This window comes from Trachymyrmex septentrionalis, unplaced genomic scaffold, assembly GCF_001594115.1.
Source record: "Trachymyrmex septentrionalis isolate Tsep2-gDNA-1 unplaced genomic scaffold, Tsep1.0 scaffold9, whole genome shotgun sequence".
Classification (NCBI taxonomy): Eukaryota; Metazoa; Arthropoda; class Insecta; order Hymenoptera; family Formicidae; genus Trachymyrmex; species Trachymyrmex septentrionalis.
The window spans coordinates 4908639-4911161 of NW_017306091.1; the positions used below are offsets into that span (position 1 = coordinate 4908639).

The 2523-nt window shown below is 30.4% G+C and overlaps 1 protein-coding gene across 1 annotated transcript; it reads left to right on the plus strand.

The window, feature by feature from the left end:
- Nucleotides 1–389: 389 nt before the first annotated feature.
- LOC108755786 (proteasome subunit beta type-2-like) lies at nt 390–1560 on the plus strand. Its single transcript, XM_018499031.1, has 3 exons — nt 390–627; nt 913–1269; nt 1351–1560. Exons 1-3 carry the CDS (start codon nt 537–539, stop codon nt 1524–1526), a joined length of 624 nt encoding a protein of 207 aa, XP_018354533.1. The 5' UTR covers nt 390–536; the 3' UTR covers nt 1527–1560.
- The last annotated feature ends 963 nt before the right edge of the window (nt 1561–2523 follow it).

Sequence of the window (2523 nt, forward strand, 5' to 3'; positions counted from 1 at the left end):
CTGTAACAGAGGAGTACTCAACTGTAATTGGTTGGTTCTTACATTCTGATCCGGATTAAACTATCGGTGGAAACTAGGTTAGTTTTGCCAATTTGCCATTATAATGAGCTTAAAAGAACCTCTTAAGTTTTTTTGAACTTAAAATTCCCACACCCATTTTATGATAAAAATTCCCTACGCGTAAGGAAAAATCTCTACGTTTCTTAATAACACTGTGGCTGACAGTACAAGAAGTGCAAGCAACGCGAACAGATCTATTAAGCCGGCGGCACACGATGCTTGTTTCCTTATTGGATCAGAATCTTGCCATCGTATTGGCTGCGGTACTGATAGTGCCAACATCGCACCCAATACGATGGCAAGAATCTATTCCAGCAATCCAGCAAGAAACCAAGCATCGTGTGCCGCCGGCTTCGGCTTTGTATTGGGATTAACGAAAGGTTAATTTGTCATTTTCGTGACAAGCATTTTCGCTGTCTTGGTCGATTATTTATATCTCTCGAGAGTGCAGTCGCGAATATAAAAGTATTAGAAAAATGGAGTGTTTAATTGGTATTCAGTGCAAAGATTTTGTGCTAGTCGCGGCGGATATGACAACTACACAGTCTATTATAGTTATGAAAAGCGGTAAATACATTTATCATGTTTTATATATTGCCACATCAAATTTTCGTCATTGATGATACATACATATATATGCACGCAAACATACACATATAAACGTATAGCATTATATATTATGTATTATGTAGTAAAAATCATTTTCAATATATCATATTATAATATATGTACACAATAGCAATGTGTATCGTTTACTACCAATATTTTCAATCAAAACTTTACATCCTACTGTTACATTATCAATAATTGCTATTACAACAATAATTAAACAGTAATTATTATAATTTGCAGATGAACACAAAATTCATAAGATTTCCGACAAACTTGTCATGGCAATATCTGGAGAATCTGGCGATACAACGCAGTTCTCGGAATATATTGGGAAAAATATTCAACTATACAAAATGCGAAATGGTTATGAATTATCTCCCAAAGCTGCAGCTTGTTTCACAAGGAGAAATCTAGCTGATTATCTTAGAAGCAGGACTCCATACTTTGTCAATATGCTACTGGCTGGATACGATGATGATTTAGGAGCAGAGTTATACTTTATTGATTATTTAGCATCCTGCGTAAAAGTTCCTTACGCGACTCACGGATATGGTGGAATGTTTTCCATGTCTGTTTTAGACAGATATCACAAATACAGTAAGACACATGTTCAGAAATAAAATAACCAACAAATTAATACGAACAAAAAATACTAATAAATAGAAATATGTCTTGCAGATTGTACTGAAGAAGAAGCATATGCATTGTTGAAAAAATGCGTGCGAGAAATTCAGAAGCGATTAATCGTTAATTTGCCAAATTTCAAAGTTCAAAAGATATCCAAGGATGGAATCAAAGATATGCAGCCAATTACAGCTGAAAACTTGGCTGTAGAAAGTGCTGCTGAAGCATAAAAGAAATGTTTGTTTAATATTTTTTGGTAGAAAAAATATTTCCATTATAAAAATAAAAGATCTAATTATAAAATTTGATGATAAAATTATCAATGATTGTAACTGCTTACTTTTTATCAATTTTTGAAAACAAATCAATGTGTCTTAACTTTTCTATTCCTATCATATACACGTACATATACACATACGTGTGTATGTACGTATGTATGCACGATATCCTAAGATATGAGCAAAGATAGAAGAATAATTCATTTTTTTTTAAAGATTTTAATATACATTTGTATAAATAGAAAAAATTTTCAAACAGGGGACTGTCGGAATACAAAAATTTTATGGAATGTGACACTACTATAATCTCGTAATTTCTAATAAGTAGTGAATGAAAAGTGATTTGTATTATCGCTAATTTGTTACAACATAAGTTGCCATTTTGAAGTTACTTGCAAAAAGCGAACAGAAACAGGAGTCCATATTTAAAAAACGTGCTTTTAGCGCCAAGTGCATGCTCTTATTTATGAAATTCTATAATAATGTAACTACACGTTATAAATATGCGTTAACATCGTTATAACCATATTCTAGATACGGCCAAAGAAAAAAAGAAAGAACATATTTTATTTCTCTACAAATAGTTATTACATTAAAATTACGTTTCAATACAAAAGTTTTAATGATTCAAAACATTCAAACCCATTTATTAAAAAATTCTTTATTTTTTTTTTAGTTCAATTATAGTAACAAATTAGCATTATATATCCTCTTTATATATTCATTAGAATTTATTTTTATTTCTTCGCGAATCAAAAAGAAATGTGCAAATTTAACAGACTTTTAATTTGTATATACATTATATTTTTTCCAAATAGATATTCATATTAATTTTAATCATAAATATCCACTTCTTACAAATAAATGTATTATTAGCATTTGTGTACTACAATGGTGTACGTTTAATATTCCGTTACAATAATTTTAAGTAGGAAATAACTTTTTACTC